The 27,523-nt window shown below is 42.3% G+C and overlaps 1 protein-coding gene across 1 annotated transcript; it reads right to left on the bottom strand.

Moving 5' to 3' along the window:
• Window positions 1-686: 686 nt before the first annotated feature.
• On the bottom strand, window positions 687-27,523 carry LOC141362051 (tripartite motif-containing protein 16-like). Its single transcript, XM_073863783.1, has 6 exons — window positions 26,905-27,523; window positions 10,498-10,593; window positions 9,522-9,755; window positions 9,028-9,196; window positions 8,902-8,949; window positions 687-2,786 (listed from the first exon to the last, which is right to left on the bottom strand). Exons 1-6 carry the CDS (start codon window positions 27,496-27,498, stop codon window positions 2,257-2,259), a joined length of 1,671 nt encoding a protein of 556 aa, XP_073719884.1. The 5' UTR covers window positions 27,499-27,523; the 3' UTR covers window positions 687-2,256.

Here is a 27,523-nt window from a genome sequence, read left to right as displayed (position 1 = left end):
AGCTTTCCCTCCATAACTTTTTTTTTATCGCTTTTATGTTTGTCTTGATTTTTCATTTTCAATTTCTACATTTAGACAAAGTGACAAAAATCCAAAGGATTCGCTTCGATTCTCGGGTTTTCATTCTTTGAATTTTACACCATGTTTCTTTAATGTCTTTAGATGTGTCTGTAATATGTGTAATATGTCTTTACTTTTGTCTTGAGAACCTAAAAACTGCTCCTTGAACTTTGATGTTATATTTTGCAACTGAATTTTTCTTTTTCTGCTTGTTTGATCTTAACTGCTCTTTCAGCTGTTCTGTTAGTATTTCAATCACATCATCTAGATTGATTTCTGACTGCTCCATTATCAAAGTAATATAATCTGACCCAGTAGACAAGCTACTAACACAGTACGTACTTAATTTTTGTGAAATGTCAGAACAGAACACACTCACTTTGCTTTAGTGGATGAGTCAGGAGAGAACACCGGACCAGCCAGAGTTACCCCCGTCTTCACTTGAGGCTTGGAGTCAGAAGCCAGTGGTCTGGAAACATATCCATCCGGATGTCCGGGAGAAAATCCCGACTCCTCGTTCGGATAGAGACAACAAAAATGTTATTCTATCCTGCTGACTACGCCAAAACTGTTCGATCAGGTCTCCACACCAGACAAAATAAAAACGATCCACCCCGGATGCCAGTTCACGTCCGAAAATATAAGTTTACTTGTTTAACAGGCTTCTGTCAGTTAAGAGGTTGATCAATCGTTGCTAGAGGAGAGCACAAGCAGGACATGAGACAAAGGTTTTGATATTAAAGAGAACAAAGTTTTATTGATGGACAGCTTCCGTTGCATATGTATCAATGTTCAAACCTCGTCCAACCTGCATGAATTCAGCACTGTTATATCAACAACATCCCATAGACCTTAGGCTTCCATAAACATTCTCTTTATCTATCTCTGTTTACACACAGACAGGACAGCTCGTGTGACTTCACAAATGTGAGACTGAACCACCATTCAAATTAATAAGACACATATATAATATAGAAACATAATGAATAAATGAATAGACAATGAAATATAGAAGTATAATAATGCATTAATAAATTAATAAACATTATGAATAAATGAATGAATTAATAAATGCATGATTAAATGAATAAACAATATAAACGAGTAAACAATAATGTAATGATACAAATGATAATAATGAAATTGATAATGATAAAATAATATTAAATACATAATTGCGTGATGATTATGTAAATAAATGATTAGGGATAAACACAATAATAAAAACATTCTGCACGTGAGGATCTAAGGTAGGATCCATCACTGCCTATCCTGCCTTTGAGATCTAAGACGAAATCAACAACAGCATATCACAATACACAACATAGGATTTTTTTTCATAACAAAATACCCAATTTATAAGATAAGAGTTGTGTAGAGGGAAATCATATTCAAACAGAAAGTCTTTTTACTCTTTAACACTTTTTCAATAATATCTGCGCAGGAAATATAGGGATGAGGGACAAATAATAATAATAGAAAACGCTTATTAATTAGTTGGTTTTTATCTGATCTTGTTTGATGCTTACTATAAGGAAAGCAAAATAAGTAAGAAATAAATCAATACACAACTACTGTAAATGTCAGAAGATACATACCAGATGAAAGGGCACAAGAGAAAGCATTTTCATCTTTGGGGAGGATTTGTTATAATTTTTCTCTTTCATGTGAAAAAATATAGTTTCAAACCATACATTACTGAATAAGGAGAGCTATACAGTGTGGTACACATGCTGTTTAAAAACAGAAATTAAAAGAACCTCTAACAAAGAAGTGAATTTTAAATACATTTTTAAATACAAAATTAAATACATATTTAAAATGTCCATAAGAGGAATCAGAAGAATAAAATCAGAACAAACACAAACTATGTCGCTCCATCCCATTAAAAAAAGGTTAACATTAACTGTTTCCCATTCACTCCAACATTTACACCACAACCATCATTAGATCAATCTAAAAATAACATCTAATATATATATATATATATTTAATGAGTTACTTTTAACCAATGTTGAGTTATATATAAACAAACCAAACTATTGGTTTAAGTAAATTACTAATTGTATTACTAATTGGTTGAGTTAAAGTGTTTCAATTTTCATGAGACAATAAAAGACTCCTAGCATCTCACTGTTACTAAATAATCATGTAGGTCAAAGTTGTGATAAAACACTATTATGTAATCTCGGTCTTCTATCTTGTCAGTTTGCATAGTTTTATGTTTGAGTTTGGATCGATCCAAAACCCAGGATAAAGTGGTTGAGTGAATGTGGTGTTGACTTTGTGTATGAGGTTCATTGTATTAGAGACGTTGTAGAAGGACAGAGATCCTGTACTGTGATCCACATACACTCCTATTCTACAGGAACTCAACACTTCAGGGAGTTCAGTGTATTTGTTATTGTGACTGAAGAAGCAGCTGGAGTCACTGCAGAACAATCTCCAGGACTGATTATTATATCCAAATATACACTCATTACCCTCTCCCTTCCTGCTGATGCTCTTATATGACACTGATATACCAACACCACCACTCCTCTCAACCTCCCAGTAACAGCGTCCACACAAACTCTCTCTACACAAAACTTCACTTAAATCACTAAATCTGTCTGGATGATCAGGATACTGCTGGACTGATTTAGTGCGAGTAGCCACAGTGTTCTTCTCAGACAGCTGGAGATTTTTATTCACTGTGTTTGGATCCAGACACAGCAGAATGGAATCTGATAAAAATAAAATAAACATTTAGCAATAAAATAATAACATTGATGGGACAAAATCCTGCTCTTTGTTTAATAATGTTCTGCCAGCCTTTCCATGGTGTATTTGTAGTGAGTTTATACTGAAGATCATGACAACAATACACATCTACCAGCCAGGAAGAGCAATGAACATATGCGCTATCAACCTCTGGGATATCAATGTGCACAAACGACTCGCCTTTTTCTGTAATATGCAATCAGGTACAATGTGTAAACTTTATATGATAATGTTTGGACACACAGACTGAATATGGGTTTAGTAAATTTGTTAGAAATGTTTAAACACTGTAGTGGTTGGCTGGAAACTAAACACAGGTTAAAGGCGCAAAAGAGGATGTTTTCGCCGACTGAGAATCCAAAGACCACTACTGAGTTTTTGAAATGAGCGCATGCGTAAAAACAGCCCCCCTCCTTCACAGTTCATTTCTAGGGTACGCATTCCAAAACTCGTGCACAAGTATTTGAACATGAGTGTTTGTTTACCACCAGCATATGCTGTGTCGCGTCAGTGGATTCATTATGTGAAATTATATGATACTAAACACATAAGATGTAACGTTAGATCAATCGACGCTACTCCCATTTCAACTAGCATGTAATAATAATAGCTTACATTTATATAGGGCTTTTCTCAGTACTCAAAGCACTTTAAATATGAATGGGGGAATCTCCTCAACCACCACCAATGTGCAGCATCCACCTGGATGATGCGACGGCATATTGCGCTCACCACACACCAGCTTATTAGTGGAGAGGAGATGTCAATTAGTATGAGGGGATGATTAGTAGACCAATGGGCACACCCTTACTCTTTTCAAATGACATCCTGGGGTTTTTAATGACCACAGAGAGTCAGGACCTCGGTTTAACGTCTCATCCGAAGGACGGTGCTTTTTTGACAGTATAGTGTCCCCATCACTATACTGGGGTGTTAGGACCCACACAGACCACAGGGTGGGCACCCCCTGCTGGTCTCACTAACACCTCTACCAGCAGCAACCTGGTTTTCCCAGGTGGTCTCCCATTCAAGTACTGACCAGGCTCAGCCCTGCTTAGCTTCAGTGTGCAAGCTGTCTTGGGCTACAGGGTGATGTAGCAGACAGGTCACTGCCTTACAACTGCAATACAAGAACAACGTCAATATACCTGAATAACAGTACAACAATAATTATCCCACAAAGAAAGAATAATCACTGTTACCTGTCGAGAAGAATTTTTGCAAACTTTGCATCTGTCTTGACACCTCCCTGTTCCTTCATTGCTCTCCAGTGTGAAATGTTTCTCCAATAAAGACTCTGGTTACATTACGTTCTTCTGACAGTTTTCTCCTCTTCTCAGCTACTTCAAAAAAGTATTTTGCGTCCTCCTTCGCGTTTCTTCTCTACCATGGTCCAAATTCGAGGAGGAAAGCAGGATCGACAATGAAAACAAACCAAAACTAAAAACGGAGTTTCATGCGCTATGCACATGCGTTGCCTGTGTAAAGTTACTGGAGCGCACACGTCTCTTACAAGGATCGTAATGGCAGTGATTGACAAGCCAGAGGGCCAATCATTGATGCGATGACCGCATCAGCGATTGGCTGATGTTTTTAAGGCACTACTTTGTGCACAGATGACTTATGTTAATATTATTACTTTCAGTTCATCTAATAAATAGTCTTTTATCATTTAGTAAAGACAGTTTCAAGTGATATTGCAAAAATGTATAAAACAAAACATCCTCTTTTGTGCCAAATTTAAGGAGAACATGTTATCGCTCATCTCCCCTTTGAGGACAGACATCAATTTGTCTTTGGGTTTTGTTTACTGTTTTTTCCTTACCATGATAACCCATTGATGTAGAACAAAAAAAGAGAAACACAGCAGTTGATCGTGGAGATGTTTGTAACTCATCTCTACTGTATGTCACTGTGTTATCTTATCATTATAAAGTTACTACACATCTATTCAGCACACTGTAGTGTTTAATCATTTCATTTGGTCATAAAATTCCTTTAATCCTTTTTGTAACACTTTATTTTACGACCCGCAAAGTACAGCGTAATTAAACCGAATTTACAGCGTACCTATTTGTAACAACAGGGTACCTCTAGAGTACGTACTTGTAGGTATAAGGGAACAATATGTTAAGTTTGGGGTAATAAGGGGTTAAGAATATGAAGAAATTTAAATTATTTATACTCTAAGTATTTTATAACTACAGGGTACCTATTGTAGTATTACGTGGTATGTATGACTCAGTCAAGTCTATGGGGAAATTAAGTTTTTTTTATGATTTTATTGTGAATTTTTCATATTGACTACTGAATGTTGTATATAGTCGATGTCTATGAGCCACATCGGCAAAAAAATATAACAGCACATCACTTTTATTTTAGTAGCCTATACTTGCTATTAATAACAAAAGTCCAGCTGTTTTAATGTGGTTATCTTATTTTAAGGTAATAGCAACTTATTCCCTATTTACCAGGAAACTCTAACATTTGCGGATATATTTGAAGTGGTGCAATTTTGACTCTGAAACTCTTTTATTTCAAATGACACAATAATGACCACAAAGCAGCTGTCACGGCTGGTTTCGTGGAAGAGAACCCAAATGCAGACAAACGTAAATAAACTAAAGATTTATTTACAAAATACAACATAAATCACCCACGAGGGGGTAAAACAGGTAACATAGGATAATTAGAGTAACAAAACAAAGAAACAACACTAAATACTAAATAACACAGAAAATGCAAACTAGATACAGGCAACACGGTAGACGTGAACTAACACACTGTATCAAACCGAACGTACGAGCACAAGACAGAGAACGAGAGGGCATTATAAAGACAAACACTCAAATGAGGAACAGGTGAAAATCATTACATAATTAAGACAGGAGCAAGCACACAAGGGAGTGGGGTAAAAGTGACACGGAAGGCGTGAACTAACACACTGTATCAAACCAAACATACGAGCACAAGACACTGGGAACACGTGGAAGCCACACACAATATGACTCCACGTGTCCCCACACAGAACACAGTACTGCCATGATCTTGCCATATGAAATCAGACCTAAATCTAACACAAAGGTCTGGCAAGATCATGACAGTACCCCCTCCTTTAAGAGCGGATACCAGACGCTAACATGGGGAACATTAGACACGAGGGACGAGAGACTGCACAACAGAAAACACCAATGAAAAAATAACAATAAACATCAATGGCAAACACGCATACATAACAAACGGGTTAAGGTGGTTTAACAAAAATACCAAACAGGGGAGGGGTGGTGGGGCAACAACAGGGTAAGAGTAATGTCCGGGGGGAAAAATGAGTTCTGAGTCCATCGCGTCCAGGCTGTGCGGTCCGTGCAGATGGCTGATGCTGTCCAGTCCGCACAAAAGACGGACCTGTTGCCGGCGATGGACGTGACTCGGGTCGAGCAGATGGCTGGCGTGGCTCCGGTCGTGCAGACGGCTGACCTGGCTCTGGTTGTGCATACGGCTGACGTAGCTCCAGTCGCGCAGACAACTCACGTAGCTTCGGTCGTGCAGACGGCTCACGTAGCTCCGGTTGTGCAGATGGCTGACGTGGCTCCGGTTGCGCAGACGGCTGACATAGCTCCGGTCGTGCAGACGGCTGACGTAGCTCCGGTCGTGCAGACGGCTGCCGTAGCTCCGGTCGCACAGACGGCTGACGTAGCTCCAGTCGCGCAGACGGCTGAGACTGCTTGGATTGCAGCGGCTGTTCGGGAGCGTCCTTCGTCCTTCTTCTCCTCCTCTGTTTGGATGCAGAAGATACAGAACTGAGATCAGGTGCAGGAGTGGGTGAGGTTGGCGAGGAGGGGGTTTCTGGAGCCGGGGAAACTAGAACCGGATTACTCAGCTTGACCGCCCCCGAGGGAAGACCCTTAGGGTTAGCTGAGGGTGAAGGGGGTCCGGCAGTCCTGGCTGGTTTCCGCCTGATATTCACCTCGGGTCCAAATACGAGCAAGTCATACCATTCATAACCTGACTCGTATGCTGGGCGGGAACCCCTGCCCCTCACTGCCAAACAGCTGTACATGTCCACTGGGTTCAGTTTAGGCTCGTACGTTCTGTCACGGCTGGTTTCGTGGAAGAGAACCCAAATGCAGACAAACGTAAATAAACTAAAGATTTATTTACAAAATACAACATAAATCACCCACAAGGGGGTAAAACAGGTAACAAAGGATAATCAGAGTAACAAAACAAAGAAACAACACTAAATACTAAATAACACAGAAAATGCAAACTAGATACAGGCAACACGGAAGGCGTGAACTAACACACTGTATCAAACCAAACATACGAGCACAAGACAGAGAACGAGAGGGCATTATAAAGACAAACACTCAAATGAGGAACAGGTGAAAATCATTACATAATTAAGTCAGGAGCACACAAGGGAGTGGGGTAAAAGTGACAAGACACTGTGAACACGTGGCCACAACACACAATGTGACTCCACATGTCTCACACAAAACACAGTACTGCCATGATCTTGCCATATGAAATCAGACCTGCATCTAACACAGAGGTCTGACAAGACCATGACAGTGACAAGACACTGGGAACATGTGGAAGCCACACACAATATGACTCCACGTGTCCCCACACAGAACACAGTACTGCCATGATCTTGCCATATGAAATCAGACCTGAATCTAACATAAAGGTCTGGCAAGATCATGACAGCAGCACGCTATTTGTTTATTTTTAATAGGTGTTGTCATTGGTAGAATAAAACTTTGCAACATGTGTAAACACAAGTATTTTAGCCAAATATAATTTATGCAATGGCAAACCAGAATGAAACAACAGCAGATATCAGCTCCCGCTAAAGCAAAAGATATCTACATGCGTAGGCTACTGCGCAGGTGTAGAGCGCGCGGCCGTCTGCAGGAGGTTTGCTGGAACACGATCCTGAGGTGACATTTCTTTAAGAGGTTTTAAAAACTTTCTACACTGTGGAGTACGGCTGCGAGTGATGCGAGCAGGATCCACATGCTGAATAAGGTAACTGGTTTTGTTAATACATGACTAACGCATTTCAAACAATGTTTTTTCAAAAAAGTTGCCAGCTAACTGTAGCAGCAGGTTAGCTAGCACATAAGTTAGCCTAAAATGAATAACTGGCTCAGAAAACTCAGTTTTTTTGTCAAGGCACGTCAAAACATTTACTGAAAGCTTTCATTTATGTTTTTAATATGTAATGCAGAACAGCATTTGTGAGACGACATCAACTCAACATCCGAGTGGACAAGAACACCAACAGAGGAAGCCAAGCCGCAAGAACAACGAAAATTTGTCATGACTTTTTATTTGAAATAAAAGTTTTGTGTTAATAAAAATGAAGTGTTGGCTTAATTATAGTGTTTTAAAGATGTTTTGAAATAAGTTGTTTTATAATAAAAATAACAATATTCTGTATGTTTATGGTATTTAGAGGTGAACAAAGCACCACTTTAGTTTACAGCCCGCAAAGGTATGAGTTACCTGGTACATACACAGAACAAGCGGGGAATAAGCACCACTTCAATTTACAGCCCGCAAATATAAGAGGTACCTGGTAACTCCTGTATACATATACAGATCAAAGAGGTACAAGTTGCTATTATTTTTATTGTGCTGTTATATTTTATTTGCGGATGTGGCTTGTAGACATCAACTGTAGGCTCTACAATACACTTTCATCAGGTAAGTAGCAAATATGAAAATAAAATATAACAAAATAATCAATAGACCATATTACCCATAGACGTAAGTCACATACCACGTAATATTACAATAGGTACCCTGTAGTTATGAAATACTTATAGAATAAATCATTTATAATTGTCCATATATGTCCTTATTACCCCAAACTTAAAATATTGTTCCCTTATAACTACAAGTACGTACTGTAGAGGTACTCTGTTGTTACAAATAGGTACCCTGTAAATTCGGTTTAATTACACTGTACTTTGCAGGTCGTAAAATAAAGTGTTACCATACTTTTTTAAGTTGTTCAAAATTAAGATGTAGTGGATGTGTGTGTGTTTGATGGTTTTACTAACTTACATTGTAGGAAATCCTCTCTAGTTGTGGGTTCTTTGGGAATAATTTCAGTTGATTTTACTATAGAAATAAACAGACACAGTTAAAGTTATTTTATACTTAAGGACTCGCCAGTGCTCACATGCATGTCTGATTTTACTCTGCCAGATATACGTTTAATCTCATCTTTACACAAATCCTCCAGTTTTTCTTTGAGTTTAGAAACAGATTTTCCCAAATCATCAAAAGTGAGAAGAGAACAGAGAGTAATGCTGGAAACATCTGAAGATCCAGAAGTCACAGAGAAAGACTTGAAACTCTACAGGAGAAATAAAATAATACAATAATTATGTTTACTAGCTTGTTATTTGCTCATCTCAAATTTCAATCTCATCTTATTATCTTGTTTTTGTCATTGTCTCTAAAGAATCTTTGCCATTTACAATTACAATGTCATACACACAATCTCCAACAAACACACTACTCTGAACCTAAATTGTTATACAAAATGCTTTTGTTCTTACAGTATCATAAATGATGTTTATGTTAATTATGTGTATATTAGGTTAAAATATCTCTAACAATAAGCTTATTAAAGATCAAGAATTGTTAATGATCAATGTCCTGTTTTTCAGCTCTGTTACCTGTAGGAAATAGATGTGATTGTCTGTTTGTAAAAACTGCTCCAGTTCAGCGTCTCTCCTCTTCAGATCATCAATCTCCTCCTCCAGACGCTTCATGACTCCTTCAGCTCGACTCACTGCAGTCTTTTCCTGATCTCTGATCAGTTGTGTCACCTCAGATCGTCTTCTCTCAATGGATCGGATCAGTTCAGTAAAGATCCTCTCACTGTCCTCCACTGCTGTCTGTGCAGAGCGCTGTTAGGACAAACATTACAATCAGATCTTACTGCTGTCTCACACAACCTTAGCCTAGAAATCTAGACGCACCCTAGCGGCCGCAAAATATATTTGCTGCCAGGGTTTAGTCTAGGCACTCACAATACACTTAACAGCTCCAAAAACCAAAATTTGGTCAGGCCAATCACATCGTGTGTAGCGTCTGTGGGGCGGGCTTAACATGATGACGACAGAGCTGCCTGCGACGGTTCCTACTTGAAAACAAAGAATGGCTGCTGCTGCTGGCGAACAGCTTTCTTTTGAAGCGGCTTTGGCCGCGACTCTGGAGGACTTAGACTTATGTTTTTCTTTGAGAGAAGAGCAAATAACCCTACTGAAGTCCTTTTTAAGCAAGAAAGATGTGTTTGGAGTTTTGCCGACTGGTTACGGTAAAAGTTTGATATACCAATTAGCTCCACTGGTGGGGAAACGCAGGGGACTCATACGTGACCTTCTTCGTTGCTCTGATTGGTCATAGCGCTATCCTATTGCGTACAGAGGCATTTTGAGGGACAACCTTATATCCCGCCCCTTGCATTGAGCCGTTTGTGTGAAGAGTTGCCAGACCTTACATCTTGATGTAGGTCTGGCTAACCAGGCTAACACAACCTGAGACTCACAGTGAACTTCAGTCAGACTAAAACTCATCAAACACTTCATTCATCACTGGCTCTGAAACTTCTCATCCAGCAGATGTTTTTTTTCTCTGTTCAAAACTCACCAAATGAGAGTCCATAGTCTGTCTCAACTCCTGAAGCTTCTTCTCTCTCTCCTGAATTCTCTGCTTTAAATTTCTTTGTGTCTCCATCAAAAGTGTCTGTGAAAAAGATCAAATAACCTTGAACAGCAATATTACATAAACATGCATGTAACAAAATCATAATAGAAATGCAGTCCTATGAGCTGAACTGATAATTTGGAGAAATCCAATGACTGTTGTGAAAGTGCAGCTGATGACAAGGGAAAGACTATGTGATGGTGTGGAAAGACAGCTGACAGAAGTTAAAGAGCCCAACAGGGCTGGCATGGACTAGCTATCCATGACACCAGCCTCTGTCACCATGATAAGTGAATAGGAGGAGCTACAGAAAGTCCAACGAGGAAAATACCGCTCGAGTCTGCGAGAGCGGGATCGGAAGATGACTCGTCAACTAACTACACGGTAACAGACCTTGGAAAGAACATGACAATGACAAAGCGAAAAATCAGCACGGCGCTAACATCATCAGCTGCAAAACAAGAACTTCAAACTTGCAGCTGTGGCTGGTTCAAAGTAACATGTAACAGAGGCCTTAAAAAACATCAAGGGCGGATTAAGTGCTCAAATGAGGCACAGTCGGGACCTCGCATTGACCATTATCCTTTGGGAGACAAAATCAGGGACAAAACCAGTCACGGTCTGTTATAGAGAAGAAGATCCAAAAGTCCAGAAGCAAGAATGAGTGGGCAATGGTCGATGCAGACCTAGGCACGATCCTGGAAGGAATACGAGGAACATTGAAGAAGAAACTACACTGTAAAACAGTTAACTTAACTCAAACCATTTAAGTGAACTGGTTGCATTAGACCATTTAAGTTTCAAAACACATAAATTTGAGTACTGTGAACTTGAATCATGTGCAGTTGTGCACTTATATTTAAGTAGTGTGAACTTGAATATGAGTGCATAACTGCATATGACTCAATTTGTTTAAGTTCACAGTACTCAAATGTATGTTTTAAAGCTCACGTAACACACGCTGTTTCTGCATTTCTGATGTTAACCCCCAGGGGTCCAAAAACGCGGGGACGCGTTTTGACGTGTTTTCTCCTTATCATAGCAGAATCAACTTAAAATACTCCATCATTAATAATCATACACTTACGTGTTTGACATCATTTGAAACGGTAAAGGGTCTTCTTTAATTAGTGTACATTCACAATAACAACAGATCTTTGTGTTTTTGTCAAATAAAGAAAATAAACAGGGTGCGCATTCAGACATTTCCGTCTCCGCCAGCTGTCTCTTAAAACACGTTACAAAAATCAGTTGAAACTCCGTAAATACTTGTCACACAAACATAATACACATATCCAAAGAAAGCCTGAAATGTGTACTTTTAAACAAGCTAATTATAATCAAAAACAAATATTTCCTGTTTATATAATCTGCATTGAAGTAAAGAGAGTACAGTTTTTCCTGGCTGAGCTCATTATCTCTAATGCGGTCACGCCCACAGGCTGTTGACATGGTAATGAAGACACGAGCAGTTCCAACAATAATAAACAAAGCGTAAAGTTTGATTTAAAGACTTTACCGCTTGTTTGGATTATAAACTTTATACACACACGTGAGGAATATCTTCATTTATGTCTGGACATTGAGGAAGAGAAGCGTTTATCTTTAACGTTACCTAAGAAGAGGAACGATGGAAGACGCAATGGAGAAGGATATATTCCTGAAGAAACTGTAAGTCATTTGTCTTCATTTATATTTGCTATCATGTAATATGTTATGGCTTTTGCAGTTCAGCCTACATAAGCAACCTTAGCAGACTGCACGCTTCAGATTTAAAAACTTTCGCATTGTTTACAAACGAGGGCGCGTGATTTCACGTAATGGCGGATTTCATTGATACATGCTGTACAGTGTTAGACAGAGTTATTCACTTTCGTATCCTTCATGGCAACTTTGAGTAATGCTGCACTGCTGTATCTTTTAAGTGTGTGCTGATTCCACGTTTACATGCTTATTTACAGACGAGTACGCACGTGATCACGTAATGGCGGATTTCTTTGTTACATGCTGTACAGTGTTAGACACAGTTATTCACTTTCGTATCCTTCATGGCAACTTTGAGTAATGCTGCACTGGGGGATCTGCTGTAATATGATATTGTTTACATGCAACGCATTCCATACATTGCGCTTTACACGCGACACCGTTTTATTATGAGCTTCGCGTTGTTTACACAGAGACGCGAGCTCGCGCACATCCATTTGCGATGTGTTTTTAAAGTTCATACTCGCTTACAGAAACGCGTTTAAAACAGAAGCTAGACGATAAGGGGATGGGCATCTGAAAACAGTCATCTGAAAACAGCCTTTTATATAACTAATCATTGCAGATGTTTATCTGAGATACTAATTTCGTTTATGATAGTTTATCTGAATGTAGTGCTATCATTTACCCATCAGTTATGTATGTAAGGTTATTTCTGTGGACAATTTATGCTGACAGCTGTTCATAACTCTCTTACAGGTCTGCATCCCTCTCATCAGTACAAAACTATGAAGTGGAAAAACATATTCACACTCTTTGGACATAAAGTTATATGGTAACATGAGCCACATGAAGTTTACAGCTCTGTTGTTTATCAGTTTCTTATACAAGTTCAGTTTTTAATAGGGTTTGTTTCCAAATAAATTGAAAATGTCCTACTGACCTTCATTTCTATTTTGATTATATTGTTAACTTCTTAATAAACCTCAAACAAACATGAGTGGCGTGATAAGCTGTTAGCAAGCTCCAGCGTCTCCCGCTGATTGACTGGTGGGCGGGGTTTTTCAGGGGAAGTTATCAGGGGGAAGCCCATATAAAGAAGTGATACGTATCAAAAACCCCTGAAACGTCAGTTAGAACCGTAATCGAAAAAAATTTGCCGAAACTTGTATGAACTCTGGCGAAGTGCATTCAGCACAGAAATACTCTGTAACACGTCCAACTGCTGTTTTGACACTTTGCCTACGTTTAACTCTTTCCCCGCCATTAACGAGTTATCTCGTCAATCTGCAATACCACTATTATCCACCAGGTGGCGCCTTAGGGCAAACAGCTGTATGTCCATGTATGTTTTAAAGATCGCTCTGCATCTGATCTCTATCAAAAGTCCTTCACAAAAATGGAATTATCTCAGCTTTTTGCTCAACATTTTGTGTTTTTGATGAAACCCCCAAGTCTAGAAGGCAACAGGAAATTGACCACCTTATCAAAGAGAGTAAACGATGGAAGATATCATCACAGGAAGAGAGAGAGAAGGCATTGACCTCCTGCAAGTAGAGCTAAAGGGGTGCCTGGAAAGACTGCGGAGAGCAGAAAACCTCTGAACTAAACATAGGAAAAAAGAGAAGACAAGAACATCCTACTACGATGATCACTTCAAATTTGTAAAAATACTTTTTACAAGGGAAAAGAGTGGATCTCTTAAGGAACCAAAGAAGGAGCTGGAACAATACCTGAAGGCGACACACTCAGACGAGCAAAGACTTGAGCAAAGGGAAATCCCATCAAACATGCCGCCAATTCCCCAACCAGATCACCAGTTCAATGACAGTCCCCCAAAGTGGAAGGATATTGACAACATAGTACGGAATGCAAGAGCAGCCTCTGCACCAGGACCAGATGGAGTTCCTTCCCGGTTGTATAAGAACACCCCAGGTGTTTTGCGGTTTCTTTGGAGGCTAATGAAGGTGACATGGAAGAAACAAAACATCCCAAAAGCATGGCGAAGAGCAGGGGGAGTGGTAATTCCCAAGGAGACGGAGGCTTCAAACATTGACCAATTTCGACAAATCAATCTCCTGAATGTTAAAGGCAAGATCTTCTTTAGCAGCGTTGCTCAAAGAATAAATACTTACATTAAACAGAACAGCTTGATTGACACATCGATACAGAAAGCAGGAGTACCCGGTTTCTCAGGATGCCTTGAACACACAAGCATGATTTGGCATCAAATACAATCTACAAAAAGGGAAGGGAGAGAACTGCATGTTTTATTCCTTAACCTGGCTAATGCTTTGGGATCTGTCGCCTGTACCAAGCGCCTGTTAGCAAAGCTTCACAACAACATTACATGGGCAAGGATGAAGGTGAAACCCAGTAAATCCAGAAGCAAATACATTATCAAAGGAAAACTTACAGACCAGAGGTTCAACATCAATGAAACACCCATTCCATTGGTATCAGAGCAGCCTGTCTAGAGCCTAGGATGGTGGTGAAATGCAAGTCTCAAAGGTGCAAAGCAGTGTGACCAATTGAGGGAAGAAACCATCAAAGGCCTTGTCAATATTGATAAGACTTTGCTTCCGGGAAAGTTGAAACTGAATGGTGTATGCAGTTTGGGTTGGTCCCCCACCTAATGTGTATGGTGTAAGGTTTCCTTTTTCCAAGTTGAGAAGCTGGAGAGGACAGTCAGGCATACATCAAGAAATGGCTGGGACTCCCGCGATGCCTCAGTAACATCGGGTTGTACGTAAATGGTGCACTTAAATGGCCTATCTGTAGCCTCACAGAAGAATACAAGTGCACCAAAGTGACACTAAGCATGACCCTGCCAGAGTCTCAAGATGCAGACTTACAAACAGCTCCTCCAAGACTGGCAAATGGGAGGAAGTGAACCCCACCTGAGGCTGTAGAGCAAGCACAATTCGCTCTTAGACATGGAGACATAGTGGGACAGGTTGTAGGGGAAAAATAAAATGTATATCCATCCGTTTGGCCCAATGGCCGAAACCAAACATTATGACAGAAGGATCGTCATGCATTTATCAGCGCTTATTAATGGTGTTTTAGCATTACGCAATTTAGGTAGATTTATCTGACTCCAAAAGATAAAAAAAACATTTTGTAAACGCTTGATCATTCTATTTACTCATGTTTACATTGAACTCGTCCATTTAATTACCAATATCGTATCAGCCCACACCGGCCATTGTGCGAATTCTAAAACATAAACTCAACCACACTAGAGGTCTGGCAACACCGGTCACTGTAACCATCTATAAACAACTTGATACAAACCCATACGATGATCAGAGGTCCAAACTAGTGCCTTCTAATTTGGTATAGCGAATCATATACTATACAACAACTTAGTCAAAGTAGGGGCAATAACTAGAGGTCCATGCGTATCTCCTTATAGCCCACCTATAGTAATCACATACAACTAACCGTGTGTCTCAATTCATTCCCTAGCTCCCGAAGTCGTGAATCAGTATATCGTGTACACAGGTTCGGGCACTGGTAAGGACCCTAGCTCACTTCACATTGGGACAATGTTCACTTATTTTTCTGTCACGTGGCTATAAGCGCGTTGTAATCACTCACAGCTGTTACTCATCAACAACCGGCAAAACCAACATCTCTCTGACTTAATTTTAAAAACAGTACATTGTGAAAAATGCTGTCATTATTCTCTTACATATCTGTGCATAAAATTGGAGGCATATAATTACATTTTAAATGTAATAAATATATTTACAATTTTAAATAAATATTATTATTTTAAATATTGAGTAGATTGTGGTTCCTTACTGTGTAGCAATGTGTGTTTATATTTACAACTAAAACAAACGTTTGTCTTTATAAAAGTTCTGTAACATTTCATACAGTTTATTGAGTTGGATCACGTGATGTTCGGTTGGCAAGCTTCAGAAAAGGTCACGTGATTTCTGGTTAGGGAACATAGGGACCATCGATGCTCACTGGTTTTTGCGGTGCATTGTGGGAATTTTTAGGGAACGAACGTTCCAGTGCACTGAACGGATTTTGCGATTGAGACAGGCCTTAAAATGGCAGACTCCCTGATCAGTGCCCTGACTACTGAACAAGGGAGCTGATTAAGACACACGGTTAGTTAGGGTTAAATAATTAGTCTATCCTTGTAACCAGAGAAAATGGTTGAAGCAACTGCCCCATGCTGGCATGCCCTTATTAAAAATTACTTACCCCCGCCAACTACCTATATACTGATAGGAACGACACAACTCAAGGATCCCAATGCAGAGGGTTTTTAATGAAGAAAAATCAGTGGGTATGTATAATCAAAAACAGTCAATGTCTTCATGTATTAGTGTGTGTGTGTATGTGTAAATGCAAAAGTCTCAAAGTGGGAAACACTGTAGGACATCCACTTGACAATCACTTGCTGAAATCCTCACAGGGCACAGAGAGGGAATCCTGATGGGAGAGAGAGAGAGGCGGTCAATACATCAGCAGAATCCGTGCTGGACAGCGCACTGTAGTGGTCCGAGTGAAGCGCAGAATTACGCGCCCGAGAGCGCACTGCGGCTGGACAGCGCAAGGTGTGGAGCAGCGCTCAGAGAAACCACAGTCAGAGTGTCTTTAGATGAGTGACGGTTGACACACCACTCGGGAGAGACTGACGGGGAAATCTAGAAGCAAGGCAGCAGAGAGCTCGGTGAAATAATCCAAAACGAGAAACAGAATACTAGACACAACAAGACTGGAACTAGACAAGCTAGCGGGCAGGTACATACAAAGACGAACTTGCAAAGAACAAAGGAAACGAGGGGAATTTAAATCAAACCGGACTGGACAATAATGAGAATCAGGTGCGGGTCGCAGGTGAGAGAAGTCAGAGGTAATGAGATCACCAGGTGGAAGACGCGCACGTGTGGAGCTGTCAAAACAAAAACACAACAATAGTGAAACAAAGACAAAGCAGCCAATAAGACCGAAATCATAACAGGACTCCCCCCCCCCACGACCGCCCCCGGGCGGTCCATGAGGAGGCTCACCCCGTCGCCCGCGGAGATCCTCTATCAGCCCAGGGTCCAGAATGTCCCGGGCCGGTACCCAACACCTCTCCTCCGGACCATATCCTTCCCAGTCAACGAGATATTGAAATCCCCTACCCCGGCGACGCACATCCAGTAAAGATTTAACTGAATACACAGGGGCACCATCTATAAGCTGAGGGGTGGGAGGGGTGGGGGCAGAGGGAACAGGATTAAGGTGAGAAAAATACACAGGCTTCATGTTAGACACATGAAAAACTGGGTGAACCCGACCGAGTGCTGGGGGCAATCTGAGCCTGACCGTCACGGGATTAATAACCTTTACAATGCTGTATGGCCCAAGGAATCGTGGAGCCAGCTTGCGGGAAGGCTCACGGAGAGGTAAATCCTTGGACGAAAGCCATACTTTCTGCCCACAAATAAAGCGGGGCGCGGTTCTACGGTGACGATCGGCCGCGGCTTTGGTGCGTCTGGAAACCTGACGTAATGTAAATCTAGCCTTTCTCCAGGTGCGTTTGCAACGACGGACAAAAGCTAGTGCAGACGGAACCACCGCATCAGGTTCTTGTGACGGGAATAAAGGGGGCTGAAACCCCATGGACGCCTCAAAAGGGGACATGTTAAGGGAAGAAACAGGGAGAGAATTATGGGCGTATTCAACCCAGGGTAACTGTTGGCACCAGGAGCTCGGATATTGCGATGTCAGACAGCGGAGCGCTCTACCTAAATCTTGGTTAGCCCGTTCACATTGCCCGTTGGTCTGAGGATGATACCCTGAAGACAAGCTAGCTGTGGAGCCTATTTGTCTACAAAATTCCTGCCAGAAACGAGAAATAAACTGAGGACCCCTATCTGAAACAACGTCTGTGGGCAGACCATGTAAGCGAAAGACGTGTTCGATCATTACCTGGGCAGTTTCCTTGGCAGTGGGTAATTTGGGCAAAGGGACAAAATGAACCGCCTTAGAGAAGCGATTCACAATGGTCAAAACAACAGTGTTTCCCTTAGAACTAGGCAAATTGGTTACAAAATCAATGGCGATATGTGACCAAGGACGAGAGGGGATGGGTAACGGTTTAAGCAGACCAATAGGGGCTTGATGAGAGGCCTTATTGCGGGCACAAACCTGACAGGCTAACACAAACTGTCTGACATCGGGACCCATAGAGGGCCACCAAAAACGCTGACGTACGGTAGCCAGCGTTCTCCGAACCCCCGGATGGCAAACAAACTTGGACTCGTGACCCCACCGGATGACCTCGGAGCGAAGCGCATTAGGCACCCACAATCGACCCGCTGGGCACCCCTCTGGCACTTCCCCCTCCCGGCCGGCCCGTCTCACCCGTTGTTCTATTCCCCAGCGCAGGGCACCCACCACCCGCCCCTCAGGGAGGATGGTTTCGTCCCCATCAGAACCGGGACTTTCGAACGAACGAGAGAGAGCGTCGGGCTTGGTATTCTTAGAACCGGGCCGGTACGAGAGGGTGAAGTTAAATCTGTCAAAGAAGAGTGCCCAACGAGCCTGACGAGAAGACAACCTCCTGGCTGAACGGATATATTTGAGATTCTTATGATCCGTCCAGACCAGGAAGGGCTCCGAGGTCCCTTCCAACCAGTGACGCCACTCACCCAAAGCCAGTCTGACCGCCAGCAGCTCCCGATTACCTATGTCATAATTTCGCTCTGCTGGGTTTAACCGATGGGAGAAAAAGGCACAGGGATGCACCTTGCCATCCTTAACAGACCGCTGAGACAAAACGGCGCCTACCCCGACATCCGAAGCATCCACCTCCACAATAAATTGAGCAGCCGGATCTGGAATAGAGAGAACAGGAGCAGAGATAAACCGGGACTTTAAATTATCAAAGGCCTCCTGAGCACTAGAATTCCAGACAAACCTCTCCTTAGTGGATGTGAGAGCAGTAAGAGGCTGAGCAACCTGACCATAATTTCTGATAAATCGCCGGTAAAAATTGGCGAAACCCAGAAACCTTAATAAATCCTTACGAGACTCGGGGATTGGCCATTCGGCTACCGCTTTGATCTTGGCTGGATAAGGACGGATCTCACCTGGGGCGACAACAAAACCCAAGAACGAAACTGACTTACGATGGAATTCGCACTTCTCTGCCTTAACATACAACTTATTCTCTAACAACCGGCGTAAGACTCGGCGGACATGCTGAGTGTGTTCCTGCATAGAGGGGGAAAAGATGAGAATATCATCTATGTACACAAAGACAAACTTGTTAATCATGTCTCTCAGCACATCATTGACCAAAGTTTGGAAGACTGAGGGAGCGTTACAAAGCCCGAAAGGCAAAACGCAGTACTCAAAGTGTCCAGTAGGGGTATTAAATGCTGTCTTCCACTCATCTCCCTCTCTTATCCGCACCAGATGATAGGCATTGCGTAAATCTAGCTTAGTAAAGACCTGCGCTCCCTGCAAAAGCTCAAACGCAGTAGACATTAAAGGAAGGGGGTACCTATTCTTAACAGTAATGTCATTCAATCCTCTATAATCAATACAAGGACGCAGGGAGCCGTCTTTCTTTTCAACAAAGAAAAACCCCGCCCCTGCGGGCGAGGTGGAGGGACGGATGAGACCGGCACGCAGGGCATCATTAATATACTGGTCCATAGCCTCTCTCTCAGGACTCGACAAAGAGTAAAGTCTACCTTTAGGCGGAGAAGTGCCGGGGAGGAGATCAATAGCGCAATCATATGGCCGGTGAGGAGGAAGGGAGGTGGCCCGGGCTTTACTAAACACCTGAGCGATATCCGCATACTCCGCCGGGACCCCGGTCAAATCGACTGCCGGAACCTGAGGAAGAGAAAGAACAGAACCAGAAACAGCAGAACCAAGACATGACACATGACAAGACTGAGACCAAGACAAAATAATACTATGCTGCCAATCAACGTGAGGATTGTGTTGCGCTAGCCATCCATGCCCTAAAAAAATAGGAGATAGAGATGCATGAAGGATATGCAACACAATCTCCTCACGATGATTACCAGACACAGAGAGACTCACAGGAGAAGTGCAGTGTGTAATCCGCGCCATCTGCTGCCCCTTAAGGGACCAGACATCCAAAGGGGATTGGAGAGGGACAACCGGGATACCACAGGCGCGAACCAGAGCTTCATCAATGAAGTTGCCCTCTGCGCCAGAGTCGAGAAGGGCAGTGGATGGATAATCCCGCCCGGCGAAGGATAACATGACAGGGAGTTGGGTACTGGAAACAGGGGAGAGTTTAGAAGAAGTGGCGCCCACCAGGACTCCCGTATTCACGGATGGCCGGCGGCTTTTAACGGGCAAGTCTTGGCAAAATGTCCGGGCTTTCCACCATGGAGACAGAGGGCATTCTGTAACCGCCTCTCTCTCTCTCTCTGTGACAGGCGCATGCGCCCCAGTTGCATAGGTTCCGACTCGGCTGAGGGTGACACAGGGGCCGAGGAAGAAATGGAAGTCTCATCCACAAACACACGTTGTCGCAGAGAACGGCGCTGACTGCGAAGCATCCTCCGAGCTTCGATCCGAAGAGCAAGATCAATGATGGCATCCAGAGTGGGGGGAAGATCGTGAACAGCGATCTCATCCTGAAGCCCGTCTGTCAACCCCTCGACAAACTGCGCTCGAAGAGCAGCTTCGTTCCAGTGGCAGGCAGCCGCTAAGGTTTTGAACTTGATGGCGTACTCGGTGACAGAGTGCTTTCCTTGGACCAAATGTGCCAACCGAGCCGCAGCGGCGTCCCCGCGAACGGAGCGATCAAAAAGTTTCTCCATCTCCTCGCGAAATTCATCAAAGGATCGGCAGCAAGGATCGCCGGCATCCCACACAGCTGTAGCCCACTCACGAGCCTTGCCAGTCAGCAGGGTAATGACATATGCAACCCGGGTGCGCTCGGAAGCATAACGGCGTGGCTGGAGGGCAAAGATTAAGGAACATTGTGACAGAAACGCTCGACAGGAGGCAGGATCGCCATCATATGGTGGTGGGGCTGAGGCATGGGGCTCCGTCTCATGCTGCTGACTAGGTTGCGAGGTGTTTTGCCGCACTTGGTCAAGGCGAGAGGAAAGGTCGGACATGCGTGTGGATAAATCCTCGACCTCCTGTGTCGTGGTGGTGAGACGGGCCGAGTGTTGGCCTAACCATGAGCCCTGCTGGGCGAGAGCAGATCGGAGGGCGTCAACCTCCGCGGGATCCATAACTGGCAAGTTCGTCCTGATAGGAACGACACAACTCAAGGATCCCAATGCAGAGGGTTTTTAATGAAGAAAAATCAGTGGGTATGTATAATCAAAAACAGTCAATGTCTTCATGTATTAGTGTGTGTGTGTATGTGTAAATGCAAAAGTCTCAAAGTGGGAAACACTGTAGGACATCCACTTGACAATCACTTGCTGAAATCCTCACAGGGCACAGAGAGGGAATCCTGATGGGAGAGAGAGAGAGGCGGTCAATACATCAGCAGAATCCGTGCTGGACAGCGCACTGTAGTGGTCCGAGTGAAGCGCAGAATTACGCGCCCGAGAGCGCACTGCGGCTGGACTGCGCAAGGTGTGGAGCAGCGCTCGGAGAAACCACAGTCAGAGTGTCTTTAGATGAGTGACGGTTGACACACCACTCGGGAGAGACTGACGGGGAAATCTAGAAGCAAGGCAGCAGAGAGCTCGGTGAAATAATCCAAAACGAGAAACAGAATACTAGACACAACAAGACTGGAACTAGACAAGCTAGCGGGCAGGTACATACAAAGACGAACTTGCAAAGAACAAAGGAAACGAGGGGAATTTAAATCAAACCGGATTGGACAATAATGAGAATCAGGTGCGGGTCGCAGGTGAGAGAAGTCAGAGGTAATGAGATCACCAGGTGGAAGACGCGCACGTGTGGAGCTGTCAAAACAAAAACACAACACATAGTGAAACAAAGACAAAGCAGCCAATAAGACCGAAATCATAACATATACAACTTAATACACAACTCAAACTATGACTAGAGATCCAAGTTAGCACCATCTAACCTGGAATAGCAAATCATATGCCATACAACAACTTAATCAAAGTAAGGGCTATGATCAGAGGTCCAGGCTTATCTCCTTAAAAGTAATGTAATAGTTGTAGATCTTAGTTCAGCAGAATAGACAGTTAGCATTAATTTATACCCTGATCATAGATTTATGGTGCCAAAGGATATTGTAATACCTTATAGTAACTAAGAAGAGTCAATCCCACTGCGCAAAGTGACGTCAGAATGACGTCTTTTTCATGGAATTTTTGGACGTCCGAATTCGGTACATAAAAGGGGTTGTTTTGTAACGCCAGGCGACATCTTTTTTTGCGACGTCTTCTGCACGTCTAAATGTTTACATCCGTAGGACCTCCGTGTAAGGAAAAAAGACATGAAAAAAACGAAAAAAAATGATTGTCTCTGCACTTCACCCATCCATTTCAACACCGAACGCTTCAGTCATTTCCTGCCGGCCGCAGGTTCCGAACCACCGATCTCTGGATTACAAGCCAATCTCACTAACCACTCAGCCACAAGGCCATATGTTAATTTTGTATATAAAGCACACTTATTGCATTCATAACACGAACGCAACATTATGAGAACAGGTGAGAATATTTTCATGTTAAATTGTTAGTATGATCATATATTGTAATATAACGAACTACGAACTATACTACTCAACATTCGAAGTGGATCAAAACCATTCATAAAAGTTTACATAAAACCAATCCCTAATACCCGTTCTTGTCTTAGGACAACTTTAATAAACTTTTTTGATCCACTTCAAATGTTGACTAGTGTAGATTTTTAATTGTACATTTAGATGAATTTGTATATAAATAAAGAAAGCAGAAAACACAGTACTGTATAAAATAATATAGACTTTTCGTAAGTATTAATCATGTTGGTACAATAATGCTGATATTTGTAAATAAAATTTTTTTTATAGGCCTAATCATGTAATACAGACATAGGCCTGTCATAGACGTCCAAATGACCTCCAAAGAATTACCCAGTTCAAACATCAAATGTTGCCCGTAAATATGACGTCCAAATGACGTCCAAAAAATTACCCAGTTTAAACGTCAAATGTTGCCCGTAAATATGACGTCCAAGTAGGGTCATGGTTGGACGTCCAAATAGTGGACCTAGTTTGGACGTCGACTAGATGTCCAGAATTGGTCATGGACCGACGGACCCAATATAGACACGATCTGCACGTCTATTCGACGTCCTGTGTTTATTGGGATAATACAGAGCAGATCAGAATGAATGCAAACATAACAATTTATTAACCAGCAAGGTAAAACATAATTCAGGAGCCAATTTACAATCCGATTCAAATATGAAACAATAAATTGAAAAACCATTACATACCTGGTAAGGATGAAGATCTGGCTACCGATTCTTTAAAATTAAATGCATGATACTGTGTCAAAGATACAGGATCATGGGGGTGCATTTCTAAAGATAGAAAATCCCACCCGAATCTTTTACCATTTTCCTTAAATATCCAGAGAACGAAGCATTGTGATAATGATATACTGATTGGTTTCTTTAAACCCAGTGGTGTTGCCTTATACAGTGGGGGATTGGTTAACTCTTTCACCGCCAGCGTTTTTTAAAAAAAGTTGCCAGCCAGCGCCAGCGTTTTTCATGATTTTCACAAAAGTTTAATGCCTTCCAGACAATGTTCTTCTTCAAATATATAAACATACAATATACCAAATGAAAGAACAGACCCTCTGCTTTCAAACCAAAAAACCCGTTTCATCCTACCTTGAGTTGTTCTTTTGTAATCAGCTTTTGAATATGGGTAGGTTTCTGCAAAAACACCACATTTTGAGCAAAAAGCAGAGATAATTCCATTTTTTTGACGGACTTTTCATAGAGATCCCATTCAGAGCGGTCTTTAAAACAGACACGGACATGCAGCAGCTTGCCATAGGGCAATACTACCGGTTTTAAAAAGTTGCGGAAGGGCGCCACCTAGTGGATAATAATAGCGATATTGCGGAAAGACGGAAATACTCGTCATTGGCGGGGAAGCGTTTTCTCTTGATTGACGAGATATCTCGTCAATGGCGGAGAAAGAGTTAACATGTTAAAGGTAGCCGATGTCTCCCAACATAGGTCAAATGTATTTATTTTATTGTAACAGATTAACATTAAATCCTGTTGTCATATTAATAAACCCAATGTACCACTTACATTAAAACACTTTATATGACACCAAACAAGACACGATTTAGATTCTTTGTTTATGTAGATTGTAGCATTCCATAAACAGTTTGCTTCTAGAACATGAGGAGAGGGGGACGAGAAAGTGCGGTAGGGTGTGACTCTTCTGTCCTCACACCATGGGGGGGGGGGTTCTCTGGGGTAGATGTGAATTATTTTAGAAAGGTTTCAAATGATAATTCAACAGGAATTAGAAAACAGTTCCCTGTGGATTCAACCATTTGGTTTTGGTCTTACAAATATCTTTTGTGAGGGTTTGGCACCACCTTACAAGGTGCAGCAAGTAATAGGCGGGCTTGGACTTGGGACTAGTCCACCTACATGGCACAAGGCAACATCTGCCGAGAGGAGAAAGTTGGTAGTTGCTGAGATCCGGCATCAATAGGAAGCAGAGATATTCGCAAAGTCAGTGGCACAAGAAAAGCAGGGCCAGTGGACTACCTGGGAAAACCTGGAGCACCATAAGATCACTTGCAGAGATATGTGGGAGATGGAAGAAAGCCTACACCTAAGAATTTGAACCAGTGGTTTGGAAATGATTCAACATGCCCTCTCTGCCAAACCCCAGCAACTCTCAGGCACATCCTCACCAGCTGCAAAACCAGTCTGTCCCAAGGCCGTTACAGCTAGAGGCATAACCAAGTCCTACGCCAACTGGCAGTTATTCTGGAAGGAAGCTGATCCTCCATCAATGCCCTCCCTCAGCCATCATCCTAACACTCATCAACTATCCCCTTCATTAGAGCAGGGCAGTGCCCAGCAAAACCAGTCGCAAGAGTGGATAGCACCCTCTTGGATACCGCACAGGACTGGAAAATACAAGGGACTTAGATCAGCAACTCAAATTTCCACCTATTTTAAACACCAATCTCAGGCTGGATCTTGTTTTGGGGTCAACTTCACAGAAGTCCCTGGTGATCGTGAAACGAACTGTACCATAGGAGGCTGCAGTAGGAGAAGCGTACAAACGAATAAAGCTGAAGTACTCTGTTTTAGCTTGTGAGGCAAACAACTAGGCTAGTGTACACAGGTAATTCCAATAGAGGTGGGTTGTAGAGGATTTGTGGCCACATCCATAGTCAGGCTACTAATGCTGGGTACACACCAGAAGATTTTTTACATCTTATAAGATTTTGTGATGGACCACAAACTTGAGGATAAAAAATCCTAGATTCATCCGTTTTGCTCCTATAGTGTGTGGTGTGCCATTATGTGTTAAAAACAGCACACCACACACAAACAGATTTTTAATCAGAGTCTCGACTGTGAACACAGGAAATCCCACAAAATCTCGCAAGACTTCAAAACAAGCATGGCGGACGATATGCAGGAAGACATTTCAATGATAGTGCTTGGAATAATTTTTACAAGACACGTTGTATAAACATTCGTGCTGTTGCCACAAATCAACAAGCTGATCCTCCATCTCTACTGTCCACATCAACTTCACTTTGGCCGTTTCTCAATCCGAAGGCTGTAGCCTACTGAGGTCGCATATGCAGGCTGCATACGTCATGAAACCTGGTTTATTCAAGTTAACTGAGCATTACATTCACAAGTCATAAGTTTATTAAAACAATATACGATGAACAACGAATAATAGCCAATTTTATATATTCTGAAATAAGACAGTCTTGATGACGTATATACAGCCTGGAAATGCGACCTACGGATTGAGAAGCAGCCTTTGTGCTGCACCATGACTGCTTCCGTCTTCCCTCATCTCGCTTTCTGATTGGATATGGTTTCGTTTCACGTGATAATCTCAATAGCGTGCTCGCGTTTGTCCTCGGGATTCCCCACACACATCAGGATTTCTGATCGTAAATATTCAACATGTTGAATATTTACGATTCGCGATCGGCGCGGCTCCGACGTTCTTCCGAGCATGTTCGGACAATCTTAACACACATCACATGAAGGGACAATCTGATAAGATAATCTGTGAAACCTTCGCGATACTCTGGACATAGCTAGGATTGTCGGAAGGGGGGAAATCGGCCCAAAATCAGCCCGATTATCTTTTGGTGTGTACCCGGCTTAAAGGGAGTGGGAGTTCGGGGGCAGACAATAAGGAGGGGTAAAAGCAGAAGGGGGTTCACCTGGGACGCCAGGTAGTGCAGTTGAGCCCTCTGGAGGTGGCGTAGGCCTATTAACGAAACACCAGTGAAGGAGGGTGCGCACCTGAAGACCCTGATGACGTTCTTACCCCTCTCCCCAGTCCCCACCAAAATTAGGAAGTGATGATTACTAGGGATATTAATATCAAGTCCTATGAGCTGAACTGATAATATGAATCCAATATCAAACAATCAATGTCAATTTAATTTAATCTGTGTGAGTTCACACCTGTTTCTTTGTCCTCTCTGCCACAGCTGTCACGATGTTGTGTTTTTTGTGTACATCCATCATACACAGACCACAAATGCATTGCTGGTCAGTACGGCAGAAGATTTTTAGTTGTTCATTATGTTTTTTGCAGATCATTTCTTGTAGTCGTCCTGTGGCATCGATCACTTCGTGGTTTTTATCTTTAAAGAAATTCTCATGCTGGTTGAGGTGATTTTGACAGTAAGAGTTTAGACACACTAGACAGGACTTGACTGCTTTTAGTTTTCTCTCAGTACAGATGTCACACTTCACATCTCCAGGTCCAGCGCAACAATGAGCAGAGTCAGGAGTGGATTGAAGTTTTGTCTTCTTCAGTTTCTCCAGCATTTCAGCAAACACCACATTCTTACCTAAAACAGGTCTTGGTGTAAAGGTCTGTCTGCACTGAGGGCAGCGGTAGATTCGCTTCTGATCATCCTGATCCCAGCAGTTTGAAATACAGTCCATACAGTAACTGTGTCCACAGGGAATGGTCACTGGATTTTTCAGTAGATCCAGACAAATTGGGCAAGTAAACTGATCCTGAGCAACTGAAATTCTGGCCTCTGCCATTTCTTCACCAACACACGTATAGAGA

Source organism: Misgurnus anguillicaudatus, chromosome 25, assembly GCF_027580225.2.
Source record: "Misgurnus anguillicaudatus chromosome 25, ASM2758022v2, whole genome shotgun sequence".
Classification (NCBI taxonomy): domain Eukaryota; kingdom Metazoa; phylum Chordata; class Actinopteri; order Cypriniformes; family Cobitidae; genus Misgurnus; species Misgurnus anguillicaudatus.
Note: the sequence above shows the minus strand (reverse complement) of the source record. Positions and strands in the feature narration are given on the sequence as shown.

Bases quoted from the DNA above. Each gene is read 5' to 3' on its own strand.
- LOC141362051 (XM_073863783.1), bottom strand. From the start codon at position 27,498: ATGGCAGAGGCCAGAATTTCAGTTGCTCAGGATCAGTTTACTTGCCCA. The intron at 9,756-10,497 runs GTGAGTTTTGAA...TTGTCCTAACAG, and splicing joins AGACTATGGACTCTCATTTG to CGCTCTGCACAGACAGCAGT. The intron at 2,787-8,901 runs GTAAGTTAGTAA...TATTTTTATCAG, and splicing joins TAGAGAGGATTTCCTACAAT to ATTCCATTCTGCTGTGTCTG.